Genomic DNA, 27414 nt, shown 5'->3' on the forward strand with positions numbered 1-27414 from the left:
ATTATATAGTGCTTTATTAACCATTTATCAAATATTTGTATACTGCATATAAATGCTAAACAGTTGGATTTAAAGTGAAGTTTTACCAAAATAGGAACTCAGGAGCTGAATGTCAGAACTTTAACTGTGAAACCACGTTTACAAAATGACAAAAATAAGACATTAAATTGTAGATGAGTAACCATCCTGGATATCTAAACAGCACTAGAATCTTTAAATGAATCACAGAGCCAGGAAAAAACACATACAAACACACAGATTTGGTTGTTTTTGACAGATGGCATTTATTCTCACCAGGCATCTGACATTAGAATCGCTACAGAGTCTGCCACTTGAGAATGGCTACTAAAACTCCAGAGGGGGGAACGCCCAGGATATGTGGAACAGGGACAGCATAACAAACGAAACAGAGAGGGAGAAAAAACCTAACCGTAGGCAACTAAACATAACCTGCCACCTCCAAAGCTTTAATACTGCTTGTCTTCTTCCTGCCAATCCTGGTCCTCTCGGCTCAACGTGTGAGACTGCGTTCAGATCGGTGGTCCCACAAAACTAACATTCAGTCAGATTCTTCTTTAAATACATTGTTTACACACATCAGATATGTACTCGAATAATGCCTACAACTGCTGTTTCACCAAACATTCAAAAGTGACAGCACACAATCGCGACAGACAGATCAGTTACATGAGGGAGACCACGATGGTCTCCAGGAAGGCCCCACGAGGATCAGAACTGGGAGACAGATGTCGGTCATGACACGGGCAGAGCCTGAAGGCCTCTCCTCTCCAAAAAACAAAAAGATACTAGTACATACTGTATATACATACACATTGCTCGGTACAAAGCGGACCTCACCCGGAGTCCATGACAAGAAGCCCTCTTATAGGGTTGAAGAAGGTGAGCACACGACTTAGCAGCATGGGAGTTAGACGACAACTCAGTAGTGTAGGTTCAGTGAGTGCTAACTGCGACACGTGAAGAGTGAAAATACGTTTTTACATAAGATGAAACGTGAACAACAAGTGTAGAATATAAACGCTGAACCTGCTCACATTTAAGAAGGATTAAGTGTTTCTCAAAGACTAGTTGTGTCAGCTTTCACAAGTGCTCAAGAGTTAAAGGAGCAGTTTGACATCTTGGGAAATACAGGTTACTTTCTGGCAACGAGTTACATGAAATGATTGAAACCAGCAATAGTTAGCTTTTCTTAGCATAAAGACTGAAAGCAGGGGGGAACTACGGTCCTGGTTCTGGCTGATGGGAACAAAATCGGCATAGCAACAGCTCCGAAGCTAATTGACTCATTGAACCTTGCTCGTGACTGTGTTGGGACAGGAAGTTACAGAAACGGTCCACCACATAACCCCCTGCAAAACACCAATTTGCTACTTTGATCCTTTGGTTTTTGCATGGTTTAAACATACAAGATATGATACCTGACAACGTGTCAGGCTGACCGTCTATTAATTAGACCAATAATCTATATTTTAATGCATTCTGGCAGAAAACTCTACAGCTATTCCCAAGCTATAACTCGGTTTCCATGGAAACACCTGAGAGTTTGACTAATAAGGAGAACGCTTTATGACTTCGGCTACTAAGATATGACTTTGTAACGGAAGATAAAATTTGTCTGCTCAGCTCATTAAGGCCTTAGTCTCTGCTAATAGCCAGGAAAGCTAATGTTATGCTACCAAGATTCAAAGTGAGTAATCACGGACACCTTGAAGGGCATAAGCCTCATACCATGGTCACTTGCCAAGAAAAAAAAATAAAGTCATACATGTATATTTAAATTCAATCTTTTTACAACCATAATGTTGTCTCCCTGACAACACCTTAAGGTTTGACTAATAGCTGTTGCAATTACATCATTATCATTGGGAGATAAACTCGGCCGCTAAGCTCACAGAACCCTTCAGCGCGGCTATTAGCTAGAAAGCTGACAATAGGCTAAGAAGATTCAAAGCTGAAAAACTGTAAATATACTCTGAAAGTATGTTTCACAACAAGCCTTGCTAGGCAACTAGCCAACTAGCCATTTCATCGTCTCGGTATATCAAAATATTCACAAACAAATGACGATCCATGTGTACTGTCAGCCGCAGCAAGAAGTACTGAGTTGAACAGCAAATGGAACGCGAGATCATCGCTCGTAAGACCATGCACCAGTAATTCAGAGGGACGGTGTAGCCTGTTTGTTACAGTAGCCATCAGGTGGTGTACAGACACTGATGCATTCAAGGACAACACAGAGCTGTAAATAAGATGTTAGCTTGTTAATGTGCTGCAATAAATTGTAAATGGAGGCTTTGACTGCTTTCACCCAGTTAGTCAGAGACAGGCTAGCTCTCTCCCCATGTTTCCAGCCTTGATGTTAAAGCCAACTAGCTTCTGGCCGAAGCATTTTATATTTAACAGTCAGATTAGCATCATCAGAATCACAGGAAACAGGACAAAAATGAGCATATTTCCCAAAATGTCAAACTCTATGCTCTAAGTGGAACGGTTACTGTAAAGTGTGTTCTGTTCACGAGTGCAATGCAGGACAGCAAAGACGACAAGTTTGCACGATTTTGGTCGCTGGTCTTAAACAGCTGCAGAACTTGAGAAGGGAGGAGCTTAAAGGCAGGAGAGAGGGAAGTTAAGGGGAACGGTGATTTGTCTTTAACACATACAGTAAAGCCACTTCTGTTATTTGGGGTAAAGGAGCGCGGGGACATTGGTTCTGCATCAAGTGCAGAGAAACAATCTCAACAATCCCATGAAAAGTGGAGAACTGGGTTGCGAAGACCAGCTAGCAACCTGTTAGATATGCCATCTTTTTCTCCTCTAACACTCAACTTCTTGTCTATTTTACCTAATCTAACAAAACACACTGCTACTATTTAACTGTGTGTCCACAGGTGTACTTTGTCCTGACACAACACTGTGTGTTTGTCTTGTTTAACTCTTAAATAAATGACTTGTGAGTACAAGTTCTCATCATGATCTGAGGTGACGTATCGTCCACAGTGCAAAAGAGAAAAAGATTATGCTGCAGAGAGTCATTAACAGTATGGTGAACTACACTCTGAACGTACAGAGTCTACGAAAATAATTAATGTGGTAGTTTCTGTAGAGATTAAATCCTGTTGGCTCAGTCATAAAGGTTACATGGCAAGGAAGGTATGTGTTTTAGTCAGCACTGGGTTTGAGAAGTTAGGGGTCAAAGTGCAGGGCTGCAGCATCAAAAGATGCTTTTAATGTCCTTCCAGAGTCAAACCCAGCAAGTGGCGGCGTGTTCAGTTACTGGCCACCTCGTCCGCATTGTCACCCGCCTCTAAGGTGCTGTCCAGTCCACCACGTGCACGCCATATCTTCACAGTCCGGTCGCTGGAAGGCAGGAAAATGAAACAGTGAGGAAAATCTGCTAGACCCACATGATGTATCTGATACTGGAGCTTTGAGACTTGTTTCACTATTCTGATGCTGTCATGTTCGAAGTACTGTGTCAGAGATTGCGTCAAAACTGAAATTATCATGTGACTCATAATGTGACATCCCTGGATCCATGTACTGATCCATATTTGATAGTCTCATTGATTGATTGTCAATTTATTATTATTTGAAATTTTCTTTCAACTTTTAAACTCATGTATAGAAATCTATCTTCTAGTAGTTGGTAATGCACTGATGTGAGCTCGATTTAAGTTTTTACATTTGGAACATAACAGACATACACTGTCAGTAAGTGTGTGTTTGTTTGGTGTGAGACTCACTCGGAGGCGGTGAACAGGTGGCTGCTGTTGGTAGAGATGCCGTTGATGGGGCTCTCGTGGCCCTTCAGCTCTCCAAGAGTCCCCAGTGTGTCCGTGTGCCACAGCTTGAGCACCCCACCTCTGCAGCCACTCAGCAGAGCCGGAGACCCGGGAACCACTCCCAGTGCACAAACCCAGTCACGGTGGGCATTTGGGACTTGCTGTTGGAGAGAAGAGAAAGAATTAGGTATTTTTTATGAGACTGGTTCTCTCATAGTAGGACAGCTAATCCAAAGTAATAAATGCTTGTAGTAATGATTATTCAGTAGCTATGTTCCTTCTTACACCAATAAAATGATACAAAAATCAGAACATTATTTGCGTACTCTTATCTTTGGATAAACTCCATCTCAACTCTTTTCGTCAGAGCTGTGCGTCAACATAAAGACCTAAATATGTCATTCCATCCTCGGTCTGTCTTTGTATTATATCTATACATCTATAATATGTTAGTACCTGCAGCAGGTCTTTGCGATCCAGGTCCCACTTCTTGATGCCGTTGTCTCGAGAGCCGCTGAATAAAATGTCCCCCTGGACCACCAGTGACTCGATGCCGTCATAATGGGGAGGTTCAAAGTTGTGTGTTGGGCCGATGCTCCCCAGAGAGCCTTCAGTCACATCAAACAACTGCAACAGTATCAACAATGCATGTTTGAGGTTCGTTACAGTTACAGTGTTTTGTTGTGCTACAGCTACAACACATCATAATCAACATATAATCTTTAGTTTTCTTAGATGAGGCTCTCAAGAAACATTACGCCTATCCCAGAGTAAGTGCTAAGGTAAATATAGGTAATTTCATGAAGAAGTGAAGGATCACTGGACACACACCTTGATGTAGTGGTCCTTGGACCCGGTGATCACCAGGTCTTGGTTGTTTCCAGACCGATCCACAGTCAGACACATCACTGGACCAAGGTGACCTATAAGTTTCCCCGTGGATGCAAATCTGACAAAAACAGAAAAAAAAGGACTCATGGGTCAAATTCCAGTCTCTAAGTTTGCCTCACGATATGAAATTAAATGTCAGGTTTAGTTGTTGTAGCACAACAGTGTCATGAATTCACTTAATAAATATTTCACTCATGTTAAAAAGTGTCATGTGGGTAATCAAAGTTTATGAATTGAGTTTGCAACGTTCAGTCTCATTGCATATTGATTGAAATTTATTTCAATCATCCAAACTGCTGGTTATCAATGTTTTTTTTAATTTCCTAAGAGGAACAAAGGGGTTATCCATCAAAAGTTCTGTTAGCTGGCTGTCAGTGATGGATGATAGCTTCTCATGTGATCCCTGTCAGGTGTCACATTGAATTGGATCTCTCAAGTGTGCAGCGGAGAGAAATTGGGCTTTGAATTAACTCATAGTATTATGCATCAGAAAAACAGAGCAGTGGGATCAGAATGAATAAAGTAAAAAATGCAGTAAAAGATAACCAGACTGCCAATATAGTTTTTATGTTAGACTGGATTTTATTTTTTTAACACAACTTTAGATGTGTCAAACTTAATTCAAAGTTAACCCCCCCAGTCAAAAATGTGTTTTTCTTCTTCTTCCTACAGTTGAATGTATTAGCTTCACTATACAGAACAAGAAGGCCGTTTTTACATGAATTATTCAAAGTGTACATTTTCTCTGTGCTCGTGTTTCTTTTTTTACCTTCGCAGATCCCAAACTCTGACCGAGTTCCCAGCGGCGGCGTACAGAACCGTCCCGCTGGGATTGAGAGCGATCTGGTTGATCTGGTTCTCTCCTGCTGGGATCGTGACTGTTCGGCTGGTGTTTGACGCACATGCATCCCCGACATTAACCTGACCAGAAGACCTGAAGGCAAAAAGGATGAGACACGTGAGTTTGAGTTTTCAAGGTGTTCAATACAAGTTTATCTTTATTTTTTCACTTGTGATCTTGAAAATAAATCCTGGTTAAAATAACAAGAACAACTGTTGTTCTTAACAATGTTATTACAGATTTACATACAGATCCTTTGTAAAAGTATGCTTCAGCGCCGCCTGTCAATCTGATTGGGTACGTTTAAGAACTTTGGGGGCCTACTTTTGCACATATATTTCTTAAATATTTGGAAAACGGGGATAATTAAGTAACAGTAAGTGGAGAATGCATGAAGAAAGAAAAAAGGTGTATTCCTTCAATATAAACTTAGACATTTTAAATGTATTTGTTCTATTGCTCTATGTCATTTCATATATGACGCAACTAAAGGCAACAGATGACGAACACACTCACGTTAGTGTTCGGATGCACTTGGCTGAGTCCCGGATGTCCCACACTTTGATGTAGGTTGTGGAGACGGTGAAGACCAAACTGGAGCTGTAGCGTACCGACACGACATTGTTGGGGTGACCGGACAGGGACATTATCTCCTGGCCAGTCACCAGATTCCACACCTTACAGGTCCGGTCTGCAGGAGGACACACAGTCTGTCAGCTTCATGTAAGGGATAATGCTCGACGCGCAGCTAAGAACCATCGGACGGTTCTTAGGCCTCCGCGTCATCCATTCATTCCTGATTATGGACACCTCGTCGGGCATTATCCCTTACATAAACTTTATTCTTAATAATGAGAAGTTACAAAGAGCAGTTTATTCATCTGGTAAAAAAATACAATTACAGCCTCGCAGCTTGGTTGTAGTTTACATCCATGTCTGATTAGACTCATAATATAGACTATGTGGTGTAGCCTTTGAAGGAATTTAGTAAAAGTAAAAAAACATGTATAATTAATATAAAGGAAGACTATTTTTACAAACTAGTACAGAGGACCGATTCTTCACATAGTGAGCACAGCAATCACCTGAAGCTCAATATCCTCAAAAATCTTTTCAAATGTTAAGAAATTCTCTCCAGGGGATGGTGTTCATGAGAGAGAGCTAAATTTGAGGAAATTTCCTCAAGGCATTTCTCAAATATTATGTTCACAAGAATGGGACAGACAAAAAACCCTAACACACAATGCTTCCAGCCACAGCTGTCACTGGCACAGATGCATAATGAGCTCTATGGGGATGAATGAGCACCTCAATCTAATCGACTGCCAATATATTCACCTCCTTTTATAATCATAAAAAGCTGCCTCACCATTAGACTTTTACTGTATATACAATGTCATTTTATTGCATCACCTCATTTATCCACACACTGTGCACACGACAATCTCAATTAATCCCTGTCAGGTTTTATTTGCTGGTATATAACAGCATTCACAGCGTGTCTGAGTGTAATAAATTACCGGTGCTTTAATGAGCAGACATGTGAGGACTAGTGATGAGAGAGATGAGAGAGCGAGAAGAGGTGAAGGTATGATGGAGGATTGTGGGTATTAACCTTTGGATCCAGTGAAGAGAAGGTCATCAGTGCAGTCGACACACAGAACTGCTTTACTGTGTCCCTCTGCCACGTGGACGCACTGTAACGTTGACGACCGACTGCCCTTAGTAGCGGGCACCGGGTTAATGATCCCCCTGCAAAACACACACATACACCTCTCTGTCAGTAGTTGCAGACTGGACACAATGCTGTCTAATAATTTCAGTGCAACGGACATCTAAATCACACAACCAGAGTTCATGCACAGCATGCAGCTCTCATGGCTGATTAGCATGACGCTGCAAACCAAAAACAGAAAAACATAACAGTAACAGTTGAAAGAAAAATGAGGCTGTGAACAGAGTCACTGTGCCAACAGAAGAGAAAAACTAAGAATCTATAAATACCCCTGCACCTTCAAGGGCCTCCATTCTCCCAGCGCATAATAGATAAAAACACCCAAGGAGACAAAGACAGACAATCATTGGAAACCAGTTGTGTCGGATCACCAGGGGCCACAAGTCCAATAGCATCACATATACACACATCGATCACTAATTGGCTGGTTGTGTTGACAAATTGCCATCTGATAGTGTAATTGTACAATCACTACTCTCTCGCAGTCGTAGCTCTCAGTATCAGTGGAGCAGTGGGATGAGGTGATGGTGTACCACAGATCCAGATGTCAATATTCACGCACTGTGATTGAATTAGTTATAAAAAGGTCTGTTATGAGCAGAATAAAAGGCTCACTGAAGTGGAAAAAAGGCTAATGAAAAGAGGTTTCAGGTTCAATAGCAGTAATAAGCTGAACAAGAAGACACTGTTTGGGTTTATTGTTATTTATTGATCCCAGGAAGGATATCCACTCATTGTTTTTAACCACATTAACCATTCATTTCTGGTAGTCAAGGACACTTCTTAGCAGGGTGGGATGACACTCCTGGGAGGCTCTGGTGACACTAGTCACACCCAAAATCTGCAGATTATAGTGAAAAGGATGGAGTCCACACCATGTGCGCCTGTGTTTCAGATTCGTCTTTGCCCAACACCCCTAAGGTGAAGTTTTAGTGAAGCATTTGGCAAATAAAAAAAAACATAAAAGTTATACTTTGGTGGATCGGAGAAAGATTGGGAAACAGAATGGAGGAAGCGGTTGGAGGGTGGGTGGAGGCATCCATTGGACCTGGAGGGGAACAGAGTATTAGATATTCCTGAGCTGTGTGTGCACTGTAGGTTATTAAAATTAAAAGACAAACACAATGTTGTGAATTATACCCTGAGTTTCTAGTTGTTGTATTAAAACACTTCAATATTATACTGCAAAATCAAAATGTACTTCCACTACATCTACCTCTTCATTAATAAGAGATAACTACCCCCAAGTAGGGAAATAAGGCATGCTGTCCATGCTCAAACTCATCTTTTCCTGACTCTAATCTGACTCTCTGGCAGGATTGTGTCAGTTTTACTTATCTCTGCTTCTTACTTATCCTACAGACATTTGCACCACGCCCCAGATACCCTGTCATAAACGCAGCGATGTGGTTACTTGGACAAGTGGTAGGGGAGAGAGGAAGTGGTGGGCTGCTCTTCAGGCTCCTGATGACTGGGCTGTGAAGGAAGACAGTTGGGCTGCCAATTAAGATGCAGCATAATTAAAGTGTGTGCTAAGCTGTTTACACACTACTGGCAGGAGTGTGGGAGGACTGCACGAGGACAGACGGGAGATGCATATGCCGCATTCATGTCATATGGAAGCAAACTGTCAGGACGGCTTGTCAGGGAAGTGTGTTTTCACATGATCAGACTCGTCTGAAGCCGTAAAGAAGACATTACTGAGGTTTCCTGTTGAGTGGGAGTAGCAGGCTGTGGCTTTACAACCAGTCCAAAGTACAGCAACACAATCTGAAGCAAAGCACAATTTTTGGTATTTAATAGATGCATGTATATATTGAATGATTAAATTAATACTAGCGTAACACACATTATATCAAAGTAAGTTCTATCAGCAGCTGTAGTCTAATTAGAGCCAAGCCAGCATGAGGCTGCAATGAAAAAAAACACCAAAAAACAACATTGTTGGATGGTGAAAATTGACTACTTGATTGTTATCTTTCAAAAAATGTCACATATAGCCTGAGGGTGGTGGCAGAGTAAATGTTATGTTGTAGCCTGAAGGATTCCTTTGAGTGCTGTCGTGGTAGCCTAGTGGTCAAAACACACACCTTCTAATTGCAGAGTCTCTGGTTCAATTTTTATCTCCTTATCTTTACTTTCGATTCGTGTCCGGCTCGATTCAAACTCGAAACAAACAAGAATCTGTACAGAGTGTAAAGCCCACTGAGGCAATGTGATTGTGATTCTGGGCTATATAAATACAATTGACTTTATTCGATCCTTAGGAATCAATGAGTTTATTCTTCGTATCTGTGCAATCACAATATTTCATGTAAGAAGATTATGAATTTTGTTTCTTGTATGCACATTTACCACCATGATTCTACAATATTTGGAATGCTGTTTGTAACTGAGTGTGATAATTAACTAATCCTTTTTGACATATACACTCTTACACACAAAGACAAATTCAATATGTCTTTCCTCATTAACTTAATTGAGTTTGGTAAATATTATTATTTTGAATTTGTTGCCAGCAACATATTTCAAGCAAGGTGAGGAAGGGGCAACAGAAAACTGGGAAACAGCCAGAAACCTGGTTGGAACATTCCACAGCTGACCAGGTTCACTGGTAACAGGTGATCCGTATCATGATTAGGTATATAAAGTGCATGAAATCAGGCAATTTGAATTGAATTTGTAAAGCAGAGATTAACAGTTCTTTTTCTTTCTCTGGCATTTGCCGACTTTGTCAGATGACATGGATGCAGCAATATTAATTATCATATATCGACCCCATGCACTCACACTGACCATGCCTGAGTGCAGAGCGAATGTAAGGTTGGAAATCATTTCCTGCGCACAAAACACAGAGATAAATGTCTGCAGAGTTCATGCCAAACTCAAGTATTAACTCTGATCTAAGTTACTTTTAGTTACGTAAAATTATGTATTTTGAGATTCAATGGTTGGCCACAGGTCACACCTGTTGGTTTCTAGTTGCATTTTGCTTCTCAAAGATACAATACAAGTTCCCTTAATTTTCTGGCTTTCTGTATCATCTTTATTACCATGCTCAGATTATTAAAAAATATGAATAGTTGGGAATCCTACATGTTTAAACAGCACTTTTACCACACATAAAATAAAATAAAAACAGCATTTCTTCAGTTTCAGTCTGACTCACTAGAATCTAGTGATAGGACAAAGCAAGTAAAGGTAAAGGAAAGGAAGGCGATTTTCTGACTAAGTGAAATGAGTTTCATAAATTGATCAGCAGCAGAGGGATTGATTAGCAAGTTGAACACTGAATTTCAGTCAAAACTTCTCTGAGTGAATGAGACAAACCCATATTATGGCTCAATTAAGAGAAATGCTATCGAACGTCAGTAGGAACGATATGACTTTAAATTCAGCATAGAACTTGGCAGGTCAAACGTTATCACACAAGGCACAGAGCAACTTTGATTTGAGACCACATGCTTCTCCATAGCAGGAAACCGAGAAAAGAGTATTAGTAGAGTTGAGGTAAAATTATTTGGCTTATTTTTTGGGGGGCTTTGCAGCCACAGTGTCGGCAACAAGCTCTTACTGTTTAATCTCCTTGACCTTTGCCCTGTCAGCCGCTGCTTGTGCTTTGTCATAGGTCTTCCTGCGCGAGAGCGGGGAAGGCTCCGGAGCTCGCTTTTCCAGTCCTGACGAAGTTCTGGAGCCAGAACTGATTGTTCAGTTTCATACAGTTATCGACAAACAACACAAAGAATAATAATAATAAAACAACAGAAGGATGGCAAGCCAACATAAAATAATGGCATCAATGAGAAGATGAGCATGCAGTACACAGAAACACAGTTACCTGATAGTTCAAGTCCCAAAACAGTTGTGGTTCTTCGCCAAGCTCATGTTCAACTACTTTGGACACTTTATGCTACACTAAATCTTTAATAATATTTCTTTATTTGCTGATAGATCACTGTCAGCCAAGGCTCTTTTTTACATACAAGTTAATGTGCACTTTCAGTTGGTTTGAAGCATGGCCAGTTAAAGCTGTTTGGTTAGTATTTTTCCTTCAGCATGTAACTAAGCTCTAATGAGGAACTTGTAAAGGTGCCTTTAGCAGAGGACAGTAATAAATAAGCCATACAAATGTTAATATTAGCTCCTTTCTTCATGCATTTACCTCAAAGCACTCATCAGTTGGAAGTCGGTATGGCTATTTGATGTAAGGATGCTCATGAATAATGTGAAAAAAATTAAATACAGCAGAGGAAGTAGCAGCAACATCAAACATGCATGACGGAAGGAAGTAGTAATTATTCTGTTAGCAGAAGAGTGCCGGGCCTGGACTTACATGCTGCCCATTTTAGAGGAAAAGCCGGGGGAGAGAGCTGTGTAGTCCCTGACTGATGAGCCTGACGAGTCCACGTCTCCTCCCCCATCTGGTGTTTCAGCTAACGGCAGCATCGGACTGGTGAAGTCCGCAGTCGGGGCATCGGGGGCGGAGTCGCTGTTTGCATACAGCAACTCCATCTGAGTGGTGGTCCTCCTACGAGCCTGCGGAGCAAAGACACGTGGACATTAAGATGCATGTAATGTATGCAAAGTATGTAGCACAACAATGAATATTGTATTACCTTATTTCTGGTTTTCGTCTCTCCACAGAGTTTCATGAGATCTGATGCCAAAGTGCTAGAAGGAATACAAGTGTTTGACATGTGAGTAAAAATAAAAACACACATAAAAACACAAAACATAAACAAATTATATGACACATTATGCCACAAAACATAGACATGATATGAACACATAAATATAAAATGCAAATAAAATAATGTAACATAACTTAAAACAAGATAAACCCAGTAAAACATAACACAAAGCCACATAATACGAAACAAATGATTTACAATGTTAACAAGACAAAATCAATGTAACATAACAAAAAGTTGAACACAACAACCATAAAAGACAAACACAATAAAAAACAGATGCAAATTCACAAAGATTTACATTAACGTAACAAAGACATGAATAAAACAATGGTATAAATATACATAATACATAAACACAATATAAATATGTCATAAGATACATAAACTAAGTACCACAAACAACATACAAGACAGCAAAACTGTAAAACTACCATAATGTATAACACAACGTAACATTCAACAACACAGCACAACACAACAGAAAATTAAAAGACAACATAACATAAAACAAAATGTAACATGATGCAACACAACGTAACATGATGCAACACAACACGACATAACAAGATACAACACAATAGAACAGAACATAGTATAAATTAAGATGACAACATGACACAATATAATGCAACATAAAACAACATACCATGACATAACACAGCACACAGACTTACTTTCCCTCTGCAGAAGGGCTCTGGGCAGACTCATCACTGCTGCTATCGTCTCCATTTTCTGTCAAATGAGATCAGTGAATAATATCAGAATTGAGAAAAAAAACTCTTGTGGGTGATAAGACAGATTACTTCTCATGGCTTTCTAAAACCGATCTCAGGGAGTTCACCATGTCTTACTTTCACTAAAGGGTAAAGCAGTTTTCTTGACCTTTTATTAAAAAGCTGCGCAAATGGATGTAGAGAAGATGAACAAATGAAGCAAATGGGGCGATGTCAGCGCAGCGCCATGCTGTGTTGACAGACAAAAATTTGGTCCTCACTGAGCTCAACGGGATCGGATGGATCGAAAAAGGTGAGAGGTCAGAGAGCAGTCGGGTGGGGAGGGTTATAGAGAAAGATGTGTGGGCGCGTTGGGGCGAAGGTAAAAGACCTGATATGAAACAACAAGGTGGAGGAGTGTGAGGAATCATTAGTCCGTTGCTCCCGATGGGGCCAGCAGACATACAAGGTCCGACAGAGCTAAGATATCCATGTTGTATGGTTCCTGTGGAAGGGTCTGGGGTTAGCACGGTGCTAAAGCATGGAGGCTGTAGCACATGGTGATCTAGGAGGAGGAGGAGAAGGAGTAGGAGGAGGAGTGTACCAGGATGAAGGGGAAGGGAGAAGGTCAGCAGACAGATGGAGGGAAGCCTGGTTGCATTACACCTCATGCACCTGTTCATGTTATGTTTCGTTAGTTTACAAAGTGCAGAGGGAAGGAACCATGCATCCATAACACATATAAGAGTCTAATATGATTTCACTTACCAGCTGGGATGTTACCTAGCTCTGCAAAAACATAAGAAAACAAAAAAAGAAAACGTGGGGGAACAGAAAAAAGGCAATGCACAAATCAAAAACACAGTCCCCCAAAATTCTAAAAAACAAACCAACGAAAATTAAGTGCAGCTACTGTAAACAAAACATCCTGCTGAACAGAGACTGGCAACATTTCTTGAACAATTACTGTACATTCGTAACCTATAAAATCTGTAGTTTTACAGTTGAAAAGTTTTTGGAATATTCATTATTGGAATATGATGTTTGTACCAGACTTTAAAAGTAGAGTCAAATATAAGCAGTTTAAAAATTAGGCCAGCTTCTATTCAGCAGAAGGCAACAGGCAAGAGTAAGTCAATTGGCCCAATCATGCAACTGACCGGCAACCCAGTCCACATCCCGGCAAAATGCTTTGGAACAGATGTGTGGATATAAAAGAATTAACTTATGGAAGAGAAACCTCATCATCATCCCAGTGAAAACTCTACATCCCAGTTTTCTTTGACATGACACTTCTGGGAGGTGGGCTGGGTTAAACAAGGGCTCTGGTCTGTGTTTTTGGGTCCTCATCTCCACTTCCACCTCATTGAACACTGTTACCTTGCAGTGCATTCCCCAGCAGTGCGTCCAGCTCCGGGTTGAACTCGGCCTTCTCCTTCAGCATGTGAAAGAGCAGCTGGTTCTGTGTGGCGCTGGTGATCTCCGTCTGCTTCAGCCGGCCTTCCATCACCTTCACCTGAGACTCCCTCTGGGCTGCCTGGAGACCCTGAAATCATACAGTGTTTACAATGTCATTCACTTGTCATAGATTAAAATAACTACATTAATAATTAACATAAATACATACTGTATGACACATGGTTATATTCATCTGTAGTTGATGCATCTCTCTAAAGTTGCTGGAATTATAGTATTACAATGACCCAATGACAATGTAAAATCAGGGATCATGTGCATTGAATGACATCACCATGTGGCAGATTTAACCAAATGGCAAATTCCTTCTGTAATCTCTGACCAAGCTGATGTTAAAAAGTGAAATTGTGAAAATTAAGCAAAGAGAGGAGTTGATATGTACCTAAAAATCCTATTCATGTCATAGAGCAGCCAAAAGCACAGACCGTGGTGACATATCGGTGTAGTATGCTGTGTGCTCAAGGGTGTGTGTGTGTGTGTGTGTGTGTTACATGAATGAGGGTGCGAGGAGTGGGGATGTTAAGGGGGTTTGTTTCATTTCCTTTTCTTTTAATGTAAAGCACTTTGGGCTGCATTTTTACATGTATGAAAGGTGCTATATAAATAAAGTTGATTTGATTTGATTTGACATATTTTGTGATTATTCCTAATGAAAATATTATAAGACTTGGCACCTTGTTGATAGCCATTGACATGAAGTGATCCAACAGAAAACGAGCTTCTGTCAGGGTGCAGGAACTAATAACAGCAGAGACGTCTACTATGTCGCCTTCCTCCTGGAAAAACAGAACAGGATGAATTCAGAAAACTTTTAGACTACTCAGACATTTTTGCGGAGAACTCAATTCTCAAGTCTGCTTTTAGCCTGTCTCACCTTGGTTTCCTCCATCTGCATGATGTTGGCCTGACAGTCTGCGATGCTGTCGTTGATGTAGTCAATGTTGGCTGTCAATGCGTCCACTTCCTCGTTCAGAGGAAGCACCGCCTTCTCTGCCTCTGGCCCCTCCCTGATCAGTCGGTCCCTCTTCCTGATGACCTTTTCTTTACGCTTGGTCAGCTCCTCTCGTTGCTATGAGACATAAACACACTGACTTGTATGAAACTGGACAGAACATCGAGCAGATTTAAGCCAATGGAGTTACTACATGAGTACATGGTAAAGGCCATGGAAAAGCAGAGAGTAACAGATTCCCCCTTCCCAAAGTTATGCCTGGGTTTATTTTTGTTTTGTTGCCCATTAATGATGACGATGACTCATGCAACAACAAGATGACTTGGCAAAACAGAGTTCTCACTGTTTAAATATCATAGGCTGCAAATATGACACGAATACATGTCAGCAGCCCCCTCACCGACATCTGCTACACTGTTCTCAAGCTTCTCTAACGCCAGATCGTTTGAATTTAGAAGAGAATTAAACAGAAAATTACTGACAACTGAAACACAAAGTATACATGTTTATACTTCTTTGGGGGCATTTGGTAAAATAGTGAATGCTAAAGTGACTTGCACTTCTACAGTCTATGTTGTCTGGACAGGCTTAACAGAAAAACAATGTAATAGAATCAGCAGAATACCTGATATTACTTATTAATGAATTATTGTGTGTATTACTATTCTAATAGTATACTGTGGTTGTGTGAAGGATGCGGTGTTACACTTCAAAGCATCATTGTCGAATTAAATACCAATGATCGAAGCGATGATCAACATTAGGTTCCCTTCTATGTTAATTTACCATGAGAACTAAGATGATATTAAAATATTCTCTGAAATCTGTGCCCTGCTGTGCATGTAGAGATGTTTCTGGTGGAGCAGCATGTCTGCCAGCTGAGCCCCGTTAATCAATGTGATTGACAAGTAACTTTTAAATCCTTCATTGCAAACCTCTTTTCCATTGATCTGACAGTGTTCTCCAATTGCCTGCTCATGAAAACTTCCCTCTATTAGAGGATAAGGATATGATTTGGATTATGATATTAGAGATAATAATGTAACATCACCCTAACTCAGCTCAGACTTGGACTTTCGTAATATCCTCGATATTGTCTCAGCTCTGTCTCATCAGCAAAATCACAAACTGAAGCATGTATTTATGCCACAGGTCTATTTTAGATGTACACGCAAGATTAATGTCTAATAAAAACATCTTATTTCCTTTCCCAGATTTTAAACTTGATAACACTCGGGTCATTGACCTTGACCATTAACCTAGCTTTGCAATCAATAGATCAAGACATTCATTTATTTATTTATTTTTTATGATTTTTTCTGGCATAGACACCTTTATTAAGCAGTAGACATAGTAAATATGGGAGAGAGAGGGGGATGTGACATGCAGCAAAGGATAGATCAAGACATTTCACAAAAACTTGGGCATAACGTGATGCTGTAGCTTTACCTTGAGGAGGCGGTTCATGTCGGCCTCCATATTGGAGATGGTCATCCTCTGCATGATGACGTCAGTGATCCTTCGCTCCAGAGACTGCCATTTATTCCGTGCGATTCTGGTGGAGTATACACCAACTGTACGCCTGTAGGAAGACCTGCACACACAGCATCAGTCAGTACTGTGATTGACTGATCTCTTAAGCATATTCAGGAATAATAACAAATAAGCTGTTCCAGAGCTGGTAATCAGAAGGCTGCATTGCTTCCCGGTGCAGAATTATGTTTTAAAATCCAACATAAGTATTGCAAAAAAAACATGTGCATGGAGAGATTTGTGTTACATTTTGGGGATTTAAAGGATTTAGCTGCTCTCTGTATTTGCTCCCTGGAAACATAAATGTGCAATGAACACACCTGCACACACAGACTCACCGAGTGCCGTTGGGAGCAGAGTTGCCGGAGGAGTACATGCGGCCAGATGGAGGTCTGTGGCTGGAGTCCTGGACTGATTCTGGGAGATTGACCTTTCTGATGACCTTACCCGAGGTGGGCCTGGCTTGCCTCCTCAGAGCTGTCACCTGACATACATTGTACAGAGAAATGTGAACTGAAAGCATTCCACGTGCACCTCTGCATCCATAATGTATCAGATGTATTTCTGTATACATGAGTCATGCATACTGTCACAACATTAATTTCCAGCTGCTGCTCACCTCCTCAGTCTTTCTCCTCAGAATGAGCTCCTGCTGCCTTTTCTGAGCCTCCAGTAACTTAAGCTGGTGCTGTAACACAATTACAGTATAAACAACATGTAAATTATGATATCAAAAATACAATACCTAAGCCAACTGAACGGAAAGCACGATGTAAATTAACACTAACCTCTTGCTTGCGCTGGTCTTTCTTTAAGGAAGCAATTTCTCTGTTTCTGCGAGACTCGTTCATCCTGTTTTTCTCCTGCTGCTCCTTCATCTGCTTCATGAGACGGACCTGGAAATAAAAAATATCCATATTATCCACACAAATATACCCAAAATACATCAATATGAGGCTGTCAAAGTTCTAGGATTTGTAATTCATTTTGATTCAAGGGGTGTTTCTTCAATCATACTTTTTCTTCAGCCTATAAAATGCTGCATGTTGACTGTTGTCAGTGAATCTGTCCTACTCATCTAATTGTACCTAATCATGAGTCATTTATGTTTTAAAAACTAAATAAGGAAAATATCTTCTAACAGAAATATACAGTCAATAACCAACTGAACTAAATAAGTGCAATGGAATTCAATGTTTAGTTTTTTACTTGACTTTTACTTAATCAGACTTTTTCCATGTGTGATAAGTCTTTATACGTTATATTTTGTTGCATGTAGACCACAAGACATTAGTGCCAGGCAGTGGGGATGCAAGATGAGAGTGAAAAATAAAGAAATATAGAGAACAGATGGCGGAGAAGCCTGGAGATCCAACTAGACTAGATGTTTCTGATGACGCCCTACTTTCATTTTTAAGTGCTATAACTGTTTTTGGTCAATTTCATGTTAATCACAATAGAAACATGTCCTTTCAAACACACTTCACTCTAGACTCAAGATTTAACATTTCAACTCGCAGCATTACCGAACAGTATGATCACATCTACTGTAACCAATCGCACCTTCGTCTTCTTCATTTCCGCCACGTCCATCTGAAGCTTCTTCAGCTGTTTCTCGTACTGTGATTGGTTCTTCAGCAGGCGGGCATGCTCCTTCTGAGCTGAATGGAGCTTCTGAAGCTCCTTGTTCATGACGCTCAGCTTCTTCTCATATTCAGCCTTTATCTTTCGAGCCTTGTCCTCAGTGCCGCTTTCTACTGAAGCTGAAAGAATGAAACAGAAACATCATGGAAAACTGATCATCAATCCACCCATTAAGAGACAGAATGCAATAATGCTGTAAAAATGTCTTCAATCACTTTTAATTGGAAGAGGTTCACATGTAACACTCACGTTGGGCAGCAGATACATACGTATTTTCTCAAAAGGGTTTTAAAGTTAGAAACCTTCATCTGCAGTTGTCAAAACATCTCTTTGGGATGCTTTTTTTTTTTTTTTTTTGACAAGCTGAAAACTTTCAAAATCTGCATCAGACAAAGCTTTGATCCATTAGTGCTGATAAACATAAATCTGTCATTGTCTGGAGTCTTTAAAGACTTTAAAGAGTTCTCTGAAGTAATTTAAGTCTGCAGTGTTTTTTTCTTTTTAACCAAAGAACAAACACTGAGATCAAACATGTGGGGTAAGATATAAATTCTTCCAAATGTAAGTAGGACAAGCAAGAACTTGAAGACTGATAATAAATTGATCAACAACACCTAAACCCACAGTTTTATCCAAACTTCCTGTCCAGGACTGGATAAGTGATGTACACTGTCTTACTCATGTTATGGAGGACACGGTCCCGCTCCAGCTGGGTGTCCCTGATCTTGCACTGCAGCATCATCAGCTTCTGCTCGTACTGCTGTTTAAGCGTGTGCAAACGCCGCTGGCTGTTCTCCAGCTCGTCGATCAGCTTCTGCTTGATGGCGATCTCACAGGTGATGTTGGCCAGATCAGCCTGGAAGTTCTCTGTTGGACATAGATGATCCAAACATTCAACAGAGTTTTGACAGTGATACACTAATCACAAATCAACAGTTTGTTCTGTTCTGGTGTTAAAAGTTTCCTCTCCAGTACATGTCCCTTGTAACTATTTTAGATTATTTGAAGAATATTTTTCTTTTGTCCCATTAATTATTTTACTTCTGTTTGCTTTTTAAAGATTGCAAGATGGCAGTTAACAATTGTCAGTAAACAAAAGTGTTTACATCTTTAAAGTAACAGCATTCACTCAACACAATTTGGATTATTTGGACCCCTTTGTTGCTTGCCTCAGTACTTTTAATTGTTGAGTTTGGAACAAATTAATTCAACTCTGTAAACATCTCATTGCCATTTAATTAATGAATTGCTCTACTATTTCCCATTACGCTGGCATGTTGTTGCCTTCCTTCCCTGAAGTGTTTTTGAGTTGTGCCATCTTTCAGAGTTGAATCATAGTCGTAGGAAGACCACTGTGGATGTACTTGAAGGACATTAAATTATGTCTTGATTTTATTTATATGTCAGAGTTTTTTGTAGAATATATCATAGTACACATGTTCAAAGAGATGTTAAGAGCCACAATTACTATCAAGAATGCAGGTCAACAATAACACAGTATTTCAAAGTTTTTCCTCACTCGAATTGAGGGTCTAAGGACAGAGGATGTTGCTCACAGCACAGATTGAAAAGCCCACTGAGGCAATGTGATTGTGGTTTTGGGCTGTACAAATAAAATCGATTTGATTTGATTTTGGTAGAAAAAGGACAGGCAATTCCATTAGTTGCTATTTATTACAAAAAAATAACTCCACCTCAACCACATACAACAGACACAGTCACATTTGTCATTATGTGTGAGTCATAATAACCTAATGATATGATATAAAACAGTATAACAGTCACAGGGGATTTTTCTGCAGTGAGAGGTGTACTTTTAATACTTTTAAGTATATTTTCCTGATTATACTTACATACTTTAAGTAAGACTTTCAATTCATGATTTTACTTGTACAAGAGGATTTCTACAGCGTGGTGTTAGTACTTTTACCTAAGTAAATGATCTGAGTTCATCCACCACAACAGCCCCAAGCACAGCGTTCTGTGGTGCTGGTTGGTTTTGTGTAAGGCCACTGAATGAACAGCTCCCCCTGCTGGACAAAACACTTCAAGGTGCACCAGTGACAGGGAGACCAGATGGAGTCCTTCATACCTTTTTCATCCGACTCAGAGTCAGAATCATCTGAGCTCTCCTCCACATCCATCTCTTCTTCCTCCTCCTCCTCTTCCTCCTCGCCTTCCTCGTGGTCACTGCCTTCCTGGACCTCCTAAAAGATTACATATGAATAATTCAATATCAGGAGACACTCCAACAAATTTAAACATAAAGATGAAACAAGAGGCTTTCAGTCGTACAATTTCTGTCTCCTCGTTGACCCGTTCTGCCATTTCCTTCTCTGTGCCTTTTTCTTGCTCATTGTCAGGAACTTCCTCCTTGCTGGCACTGAAACATTGAGACACAGTCAAAGATCAAACATTTATCCTCTCTGACAGTGCCATGAATGTTTACTGAGCAGAACACAAGGTGCACATGGTGCACCTCCACAGGCACTGTAACACACGTAATCAAAACATCCATGGGGTTTAAAGACATCGTTTCCTCTTCTTAGCATTGTAAATTACATAATGCACAGTTCTCATTAAGGAATCACACTGTCTTTTTGGCAAACAAGCTTTTTGACCGACTTCAACACAGTTGGAATAAAGCTGGTCACTGTTAAGGTGTTCATTTTCTGTGACATCTGTAGGCACTTTATTTTTTATAAGAGAAAACATTGTTTAACATCATCCACCGATCCCGTTTGTGAAAAAGACAGTGTATTGTTTTAACAAAGGAGGGAGACATCTCATCAGAGTCTGAACACAGCCAGAAAAAGCAAAAAAACATGGAAGAAATATGCAGCACAAAGTAAAAACTGTTTGTGAATCAAGTCCATGAAGCAGATCTGTTGGATAAATATATTTTATCCAAACACAGAGGGTTAGCAGTGTTTAGGCGTGTGTTTGGCACAAAATAATCTGGACCAAAACTGAAAAGAAAGTTTAAAATAGCAAAACAGAAAGAAAAAGATAATTTTATTGTCCAATGTTTGAATATCCGGTCCATCACAAAAAAGGATACATATTCTGCCTGTGAGCTCATCCTCAAGCCATGTTTCAACCTTCAACACTAGTATTCTGAATTTGAGCTGCACCAATTAGGAGGAAGAGCAGTTTGTCCACTAATTTGTCCCCGGACCCCCCCAGCTGCACATCGCGTTATTGTTGGGGAAGGTACTGATTCCCAAATTATTCCAAAAGGCTGACACTTCCATTCTTGAACACAGAAACTTGTGATGCATCCTGAAAAGGAAGCATGGTATCGCTTCAGATGAGCAGGGCAGCACCTCTAATATGTGAACAGGTGATTGTAACAAGTGTTGTAAAGCGCTTTGAGCAGTCAATAGACTACAAAAATTGGTATATAAATTCAAGTTCATTAATGCTAACTATCAAATCCTTTTAATCATTTATCAAGCAAAAATGTCACTTTTCTTCAAGGATTTGATGCTTTTATTTTTCATTTATGAACGTCAAATACGTTTTTGAGTTTCAGATTGTTGGCTGGACAAAAGAAGTGATTTAGGATCTCAGTTTGTGTCCTTTGGAAATTGTCATGATTACTTTTGTTTTTACAGTAGACACATGTGGTCAGAGACTTGGAATAAGTGTGTAATTATGTCTCTTAGAAGGAATTTCATACATTTTATTTTCCTTTTAAATTGAATGCGGTATACTGGGAACAGCTTGTATCTACTTATACTGTCACAGTAATATATCCTGCTTTGATTATTTCATTATTTTCTCATCATTCTTCTAGAATCAATTCCTTTATTGGTGTTTCTGCAGTTTGAAGCCATTTGTCCTCTGGAGCAGGGGCAACTTATTCCGACCACTGTCTTAGGAGCGTCTAGGAGAAGCAGTGAGGTGTCATTACATATTAACACATGTGCAAAGGCAACACACTAGACCACCAGAGACCCTGTGACAATGGAAAATCCTGATACCCAACTACAACCTATGCATAGTGTAGGTCTGAGCTGAATCATGCTGGGGGAGCCTGGACCAGATCCTTGGTAGCAGCTCTAATCTGAATGGACAAATGTTTTATGAAGAGCACAAACAATAGTGTGGACCTTGTGTCGAAAGTCTCTCATAATAGAATCTTTCTAGTTCTAGGTTGTCTTTATTACGTCAGTCAAAACATAAAAAGCTGCAAAGATGCAACAGAAAGCGAGGATGTAGCGTGATGGGTCAATGAACGAGCTACAGGGTTCACACAGGAGGTCTATAAAGTGAAAAGGGCTTATTATATGTTATAAGGAGGGGAAGTGCTTCTATGATATGAGTCTCACTCCAGGTGGGGAAATACCTGCCCAAAATAAACAAAAGTAAAAAAACGAAATGCTGAATTAGGGGAAGCAAAGGAAGGTGAATGGCAACAGGAGGGTGGAAGCTCTGACAAACCTTGCGTCCTCAACCTCTTCCACCACCTCCTCCCTTTCCTCCCTCTCTCTCTCCTCCAACAGCAGCTGGAGTCTTCAGGGAGGGGTGAAGGGACAAACGAGAGAAGGAAGCAAGAGATGAACGAAGGAAGGAAGAATGGAGGAAAGAATGGTCAGAGGAAGCTCTGCACTGAGAATCCCACCTTCTAATCCCCTCGTATAGTGTCCCCACAGCACGACTCGGATCAGTTTCAACCTGGAGACTCTCATCAGACTCTAGAGCAGCTGTAGCTTTCTCATCAGGAATTACTCCTTTCAGTCAAATTCTTACGCTCATCAGCACTCAAATACTGTCACAACATTAACCTACATTACAAAAATTAAATGTTAATGCTATTGATTGTTTTATGTATGTAAAATGGAGTCTAAAACAGCATATATATTGTTAAAGTTTTCATGACTAAAGCTTTTTTTAAATGTATGTCCTGATGTACAAAAGTGTTGAGATGATGCCATATTTCTTTTTCTAACAAGTCAAACAGACTTCGCAAAGCACACCGGCGACAACACATCCAATCAGAAACGGTCAAATCATAGATCAAATTTGACACAGTCCACCTACGACAGTCTTATTACCTTTTCTTTTTCTTTTTCTCTCGTTTCTTCAGTTTCTCCAGGTCCTTCTTGGCGAGTTCGATGATGTCAGAAGTCTCCTTCTCAGGGGCCAGCGACGTGGAGGAGAAAGTGCCGGGTCCTCCGTAGAGCGACTGGCGATTGGAGGCACGAGACAGATTCTTCCTCAAATGCTCGTTAACAGATTCACTCTCCAGGAGTTTGGCTCTGAGGGTGAAATCCAGGGACAGAAACAGGAGGAAGACATAAATGAACCAGATTTCTGTCTCTTTGAGTCCAAAAATACTTTTAACCAGAGACTGGAGTATGATGCATCCTGTGCCGAAAGGCCAAATGTTTTTGAAATTGTGTTATGTTTCTCCTGTCTTAGCTCAACTTAATTCGTTATCAGTAAAATAGTTTGCAGTAATATCCAATAGGTTGATTGATATCCATCAGCAGGCTTTGTATTAGTTTGTGTAAGCAGAATGTGATAGATAAAGGAGGTATTCACACATTCAACTATCTCAGATGTTTGTAGAATGTAACTGGGGCACGGTTAGCATTTCTAAAATCTACAATCAGAGTTGTTTACCTGAGGTCCTCAATCTCTTTGATGTAACCCTGAATCATGTTTCCAATTTCTTCAGTTCCACCTTCACCTGGAAAAAAATCAAGACAATTTAAGGGGAGACAGAGAAAATGGATTTTCTAATCAAACTAAACATGTGAAAAATAAAAACAACAAATAAAAAAGAAATAAAAACAACAAAACACTATCCACTACCCACCTGCTTTGGAGAGGACCTGGTTGGCCTGGTCACTGATTAGCTGAGTGAGTCGCGCCCTCTGAGCGTCGATGGTCTCTTGCATGGCCTTCACTCTCACCCTCAGGTTGCTGTTCTCCGTCTGCAGCATGGAGTTCTCGTGGAACATGTCACTGAAGCTCTCCACACCGTCCTCACCCGCCATGCGTTTACCCTGCAAAGGGAAGGAAGAGGCGGTACACAGGACAATTAAAACATGTCCTCGACAGCTCCCTGACATGAGATATTCATGGTCATCTTTTTTATTTCAGTTTTCCAATGCACTCTCTGCCTTTTGATGTCCTCTCTCCCTACCGTCTTGTACTCCATCAGCTCCATCTGCAGTCGAGCGATCTCTGTCCTCAGTGCACTGATTTGCTGGCTGGCCTTGTCCTGGTTCACCATCACCCTGTTCTTGATGTTGCGTGCTCGGTTGGCGTACTTTAACGTGTTCAGTGTCTCCATGAAGTCGCGGTCAGACGGGCTGATGCAGGCGATCATTACAGTTTGGCTGAGACAAGAAGAAAGGCGGATATTTAACATCATGTTGTAATAACTTCAGACCAGTAAGAAGGGCCTGTTTGAAGAAGAGGTAAAAAATGTTCAGAGAAGCATAATCTAGTGTACAGACTCTATTTTTCTGATTTTGATTGATTGTGCAACTTATTTTTCACATTACAGTTTTTCTCAATTGTTTACACACAAATACTGGTACTTGAGACACAATGACCACAACATGTAACTCATGCACCAACCCCCTGAACCAATTCTGCTAAACTGCAAGCACAATTCCTGCTTTACATTCAAATTGCAGTGAATACTTACTCTAAAACATACTCTAAAACATACTTTTTTCAAAACACTACACGCAATTCTCTGCATTTGGCACAATTTTCATGAAGAAAATCTCTTGTTTTCACATTCAAAATTCTAAAGTTAATTGCCCTACTATGCACACTGACTCATCACATGGGCAAACACTTGTCACACAATTTTACAATGAGCTGTAAGAGCTTTAGCAAAACAGAAGAGAGGATGCAGCATAGTTTTCTTTTCTGTTTTTTTACTCTAACTGTATACAGTAAATTCTTCTGTTGTTTTGTATGTAGACCGCTGTATGTGCAACTTTGTGTTGGTTGGGATGTACACTGTGTACATTGTTTTTTGTGGGAAAAATAAAATATATTTGTGTGTTCTGAGCATAAAAACAATATTCTCAAATATTTAACAAAACACTTATGTGTGTACTGTCTGTAGTAAGTGTAACACTGAACCAAAAGAAGGCCTAAGTCATTATGATGAATGGAGAAGGAGTGTTTTCCATTCATCATAGTGTTTTACATTGAACACATTAGTGTTCAACTGGTTCTTATAAATGTCTATTCATATGATGGTTTTAGTTTGTCATTTGAAAACAAAATACCATTTTGAAAAGAAATAACATTGTTTTGAATGTAAAGTTTCATTTCGCTGGAGAATTGAGGGGTTTTGCCCATTGTGTGTGTGTTTTTTGATTTGTGTGTAGAGTTCTGAGAGTGTGAGGCATGCTTTCAGAAAATGTGTGTAAACAATCGAGAAAAAATGTAATATATCATGGCAAAAGGTTGCAGCGTTGTATTTAATCTATTAAGTTTGATGAAAGGAAGACGTTTGGTTTGCTGATTCCAAAATCTCTCTCACACATGAGTTAAAAAGGTGAAATCAGTTCAGTCCGCAAACCTGTTTCCTCCTAATGAGTCCTGTAGAAGTCGAGTGAGTTTGGAGTCTCTGTAAGGCACGTGTGAGGCCCGCTTGCCTCGGTCACCCAAAGCACTGATTACATTCCCCAGAGCAAGCTGCAGCAAAAGGAAGAGAATCAGAGGAGAAAATATTTCACGGTGATTCAGCAGTTGACTATGTCAAGTGTGAAAATGGAATAATATGGGTCAGAAACAAACACAATATATGAACATGCTTCTCATCACATACACATGGTTCCTAGCTGTTGCATTTTATCCTCGACTTTTCTGTTTATGCGTTAAGGGCCCAATAGCCTATTTTACACAGCCTGTTCAAGACCAAAATATAGCTCCATTACCCCACCTCACATTTCTGTATAAAAGGTATGAACACGGAATTGGGGGCATTGTTGTTCTCCATTTAAGCTGGCATTCGAGGTAGTAATGGTGCAGATTCACCGTTGATGAACCCCCAGGGGTTTTAACTCAAAGAAGATAAACAGCAAATGTCTGCAAATTGGGGAGACAATGCAACTTCTTCGAGCTCCTAACCCTCCGAGTAGAGGAAGAGATCAACCACCATATAACAGAGACGTTAAATGTTTGTTACTGTCAAATTATGGCATTGCTGTTGTTTATATAATATTTGTTTCACATCAGACGAGCTGAAGATATAGTGTTATGCTGCACGTTTCCTGTAGTGCAGGGTGTGCATTTATGAAATTCTGCCACTAGATGGCAGCCAAATCTTGATTGTCAGCAGCTTCTCTTCATCCTTGAGTGACTTCACAAATCCTGCTGGAGTGACACAGAGGAGGAAGGAGCTCACCAGTCCACAGTTGATGGAGATTCCCTCTTTGGCTCGATCGCCTGTCGCTCCGGTTCTCTTCAGCCTCTCAGAACCGGCCAGGTCCACAAAGTGAAACTTTGCTGTCAGCGTCTCGTACTCGTCCATCTCGGAGTTTCCGTTGGAGACTCTGTTATCAGTCTCAGTTTCTTGCTGAATGACAATGACATGCACAAACACAAGTTAGTTTCACAGCACTGTGATATCCCTTTAAAAGTCATTTTGAAAGAGACTCAGAATGTACAAACATTGTCAGAGGCACAGACGCGAACTTGGCACAGGTGGATGGTGAAGATGGCGTGTGATCGAGAGCTCTGGACGTTCATCTGAGTGCTGGCTGTGGTGCGAGACAGAGCTCCCAGCTTCAGGCACTGTATCATCTGAACAGGAAGAGAAAGACCTTTAAATGTTAAACTCACAGCTCGGAACAACAAACACTAACATTTATAAAAGTAAACATCAGTGAAGGAATGAATAATATATGAGTAATAAATGAATAAAAGTATTTTTGTAAAGGCCTCGTGGTGGTAAAGAGATTCACAATCAAGAGTGTAGATCCATGAATAAACATTCAAGAGATTAGTTATTTAATCATCATTTTATTTCCAATTTAGCTTTCGAACATTCACACTCATAAAAATAAAACAAAAAGTGAAAAAAAGCATCAACTTGAAACCAATGAAGATATACGACACAAAGTTCCTAGATTTGATAAGTGATAAAAT

General features: G+C 40.2%; 1 protein-coding gene across 5 annotated transcripts in view; it reads right to left on the reverse strand.

The window, feature by feature from the left end:
- Window positions 1-259: 259 nt before the first annotated feature.
- The window catches only part of kif21a (kinesin family member 21A), a 54061-nt gene continuing 26906 nt past the window's right edge, over window positions 260-27414 (reverse strand). Inside the window, exons 5-36 of one of the 5 annotated variants that reach the window (XM_030425235.1) lie at window positions 26938-27069; window positions 26672-26842; window positions 25844-25959; window positions 24440-24635; window positions 24110-24299; window positions 23914-23980; window positions 23343-23546; window positions 22729-22800; window positions 20578-20665; window positions 20375-20489; window positions 18961-19149; window positions 18202-18401; window positions 17427-17534; window positions 17258-17326; window positions 16977-17122; window positions 16555-16699; window positions 15028-15222; window positions 14828-14929; window positions 14058-14223; window positions 13446-13466; window positions 12639-12696; window positions 11887-11941; window positions 11604-11806; window positions 10845-10970; window positions 8244-8318; window positions 7151-7287; window positions 6052-6226; window positions 5464-5628; window positions 4635-4752; window positions 4260-4430; window positions 3765-3964; window positions 260-3378 (exon numbers count right to left, since the gene is read on the reverse strand). In XM_030425235.1, coding sequence (XP_030281095.1) covers window positions 3288-3378; window positions 3765-3964; window positions 4260-4430; window positions 4635-4752; window positions 5464-5628; window positions 6052-6226; window positions 7151-7287; window positions 8244-8318; window positions 10845-10970; window positions 11604-11806; window positions 11887-11941; window positions 12639-12696; window positions 13446-13466; window positions 14058-14223; window positions 14828-14929; window positions 15028-15222; window positions 16555-16699; window positions 16977-17122; window positions 17258-17326; window positions 17427-17534; window positions 18202-18401; window positions 18961-19149; window positions 20375-20489; window positions 20578-20665; window positions 22729-22800; window positions 23343-23546; window positions 23914-23980; window positions 24110-24299; window positions 24440-24635; window positions 25844-25959; window positions 26672-26842; window positions 26938-27069 — 4266 coding nt within the window. In that variant the 3' untranslated portion in view covers window positions 260-3287. The remainder of the gene's footprint in view (window positions 3379-3764; window positions 3965-4259; window positions 4431-4634; window positions 4753-5463; window positions 5629-6051; window positions 6227-7150; window positions 7288-8243; window positions 8319-10844; window positions 10971-11603; window positions 11807-11886; window positions 11942-12638; window positions 12697-13445; window positions 13467-14057; window positions 14224-14827; window positions 14930-15027; window positions 15223-16554; window positions 16700-16976; window positions 17123-17257; window positions 17327-17426; window positions 17535-18201; window positions 18402-18960; window positions 19150-20374; window positions 20490-20577; window positions 20666-22728; window positions 22801-23342; window positions 23547-23913; window positions 23981-24109; window positions 24300-24439; window positions 24636-25843; window positions 25960-26671; window positions 26843-26937; window positions 27070-27414) is intronic. The other 4 variants (XM_030425236.1, XM_030425238.1, XM_030425237.1 and 1 more) reach the window with 4 other exon arrangements.

This window comes from Sparus aurata, chromosome 8, assembly GCF_900880675.1.
Source record: "Sparus aurata chromosome 8, fSpaAur1.1, whole genome shotgun sequence".
Taxonomy (NCBI): Eukaryota; Metazoa; Chordata; class Actinopteri; order Spariformes; family Sparidae; genus Sparus; species Sparus aurata.